The sequence below is a fragment of the Neltuma alba genome, unplaced genomic scaffold, assembly GCF_004799145.2.
Source record: "Neltuma alba isolate B1F8T4 unplaced genomic scaffold, ASM479914v2 tig00013609_pilon, whole genome shotgun sequence".
Taxonomy (NCBI): domain Eukaryota; kingdom Viridiplantae; phylum Streptophyta; class Magnoliopsida; order Fabales; family Fabaceae; genus Neltuma; species Neltuma alba.
In genome coordinates, this window is record NW_021637800.1 from 24,121 (window position 1) to 26,195 (window position 2,075).

A 2,075-nucleotide genomic window follows, 5' to 3' on the forward strand; every position below is an offset into this window, starting at 1 on the left:
AAAGCCTTTCCTCAAGATTGTGACCACAAAGGAATTGATGAACAAATCTTGAGAAAGTTGATCTGGTATGGTTTTTGGTGCTGAACGTGGAAAGAAGAAAAATCAATGCTAATGCATCAAAATCAAGCAAGCTGCCACAAGGACAAGAGAAAATATGGTGATATCTAATCTTTACCCTTTACTGTGCTGATATGAAATTCATATTTGGGTAATGAATGCTTGTTCCTTGTTGCATTCCATTAGCAATCAATCTTTTATGATCTTCAAATTATTTTCTGATTGCTAAATGGACCGAAAATAGAATTGTGCATAATTTTCTATGTGTTTGTATTTTCAAATGCACAATCCAAATTTTTTTAAAAACTCATTGTTAAAGTGCATACAAATGATTTCAAAGATATTCATTTTCGTTTTGCATTCAAATGATTTTTAAAATTGGAAGTTAATATTTTGAGTGCTAAAAGTCAGAAATGCTTCAAATCCTTCTAACAGAGTTTTCTCCATCTCTAATGTGTTAATTCTTGATTTTAATGTGCTATCCTATACTTGAACTCCCAAATTCTATTCTTCAACAAGTTAGACCTTCGTCTAACAAGTTAACCATCCATATGAGTTTCAAGTCTATCCTTACAAAAAGATTCCAATACGTCAAAGCCTTATGCTTAATGTGTTTATCCTTATTGACTGAGTTATTCCAAGCACGATTATGTGATTAACCATTTCAATGGAATGACTCGTATAGCTTCTGGAATCTATTTAACCTACTAGTCATCTGGACTAATGAGTTAATGTACTTCATTATTCAAAAATCCAGTATTTGAGTGTGAGCAAAGTCTTTGAACCTCCATCGTGAAAAGCCTTTCGGGTAACATCTTATCCGTATGACTTTTACTCTCAGAAAAACTCTCTAATGTGTTAATATTGTCATTTGACATGTTATCCGATCTGATCTTACAAATTGAAGCTATATGATATTTTCCCTCAATTTGTTGACTTCCACATTTTTTTTTAAAACAAAAGTATTTACTTTTAACAAGTTTTTTAAAAACCTTTGTTTTCAACATTCATATTTTAAACAAGTGCGTTAAAAACCTTATTTCAAAGGAAGCATTATTTATCTTCTAGCTTCATGTGCATATTTTTACATAACGCTTATGATTTGAATAAATCATCGTTTTCAAATTCATGATCATTCATAGCTAGCCTGTTTTCACGCAAGCTATTAGTTTTTCATAAAGTTGATCTGATCAAATCTGATTTCAAAAGAATTTATGATTGATGATCTTTTAGTTATAAAAATCTTTTGATACCTTCCTTGCTCAGAAATCATATGGTTTAATCCATATAAGAGCATGAGAGTCATTATAGCTAACATGGTGTGGACCCAAGAGAAGTTGGGTACCGAAGAACTAATATTTGTGTTGTAGGTATCCTAAAGAATTATAAGATAAAATTCTCTTGATGGAGATGTCAATATGGGAGAATTGAATTTCTTCCTCGGGTTGCAAATCAAACAGAGGAAGAATGGGATCTTCATATCTCAAACAAAGTATCTTAGAGAACTTCTAAAGAAATATGGTTTGGAGCAAGCCAAGAGTACAAATACACCTATGAGCTCAACTATATCATTGGACGTGGACGAGAATGGCAAGGATGTGAACTTGACTAAATATAGAGGGATGATTGGATCACTACTCTACCTCACAGCAAGCAGACCAGACATTCAGTTTAGCGTAGGAATGTGTGCCAGAGATCAATTAGCTCCCAAGCAATCATATGAAGAAGCCGTCAAGAGAATCCTCAGATATCTTGTCGGTACACAAAGTTTGGGAATCTAGTATCCAAGAAAGGCGCAGAATATCTAATAGGATACTCAGATGCTGATCACGGAGGATACAAAATAGATAGAAAAAGCACCAGTGGACAATGCCAATTCCTAGGAGGCTGTCTTGTTTGTGGTCTAGTGAGAAACAAAACACTGTGGCCATATCTTCTACAGAATCAGAATACATTGCCATTGCCAGCTATTGTGCTCAGATTTTATGGTTAAAACAATAATTACAAGATTTGGAATC

The 2,075-nt window shown here is 33.5% G+C and overlaps 1 protein-coding gene across 1 annotated transcript; it reads left to right on the forward strand.

The window, feature by feature from the left end:
* Nucleotides 1-1,475: 1,475 nt before the first annotated feature.
* On the forward strand, nucleotides 1,476-1,838 carry LOC114738527 (uncharacterized mitochondrial protein AtMg00810-like). The gene has a single exon (XM_028926598.1). It carries the CDS (start codon nucleotides 1,476-1,478, stop codon nucleotides 1,836-1,838), a length of 363 nt encoding a protein of 120 aa, XP_028782431.1.
* The last annotated feature ends 237 nt before the right edge of the window (nucleotides 1,839-2,075 follow it).

Coding starts and splice junctions, on each gene's coding strand:
- LOC114738527 (XM_028926598.1), top strand. CDS start 1,476: ATGGGAGAATTGAATTTCTTCCTCGGGTTGCAAATCAAACAGAGGAAG.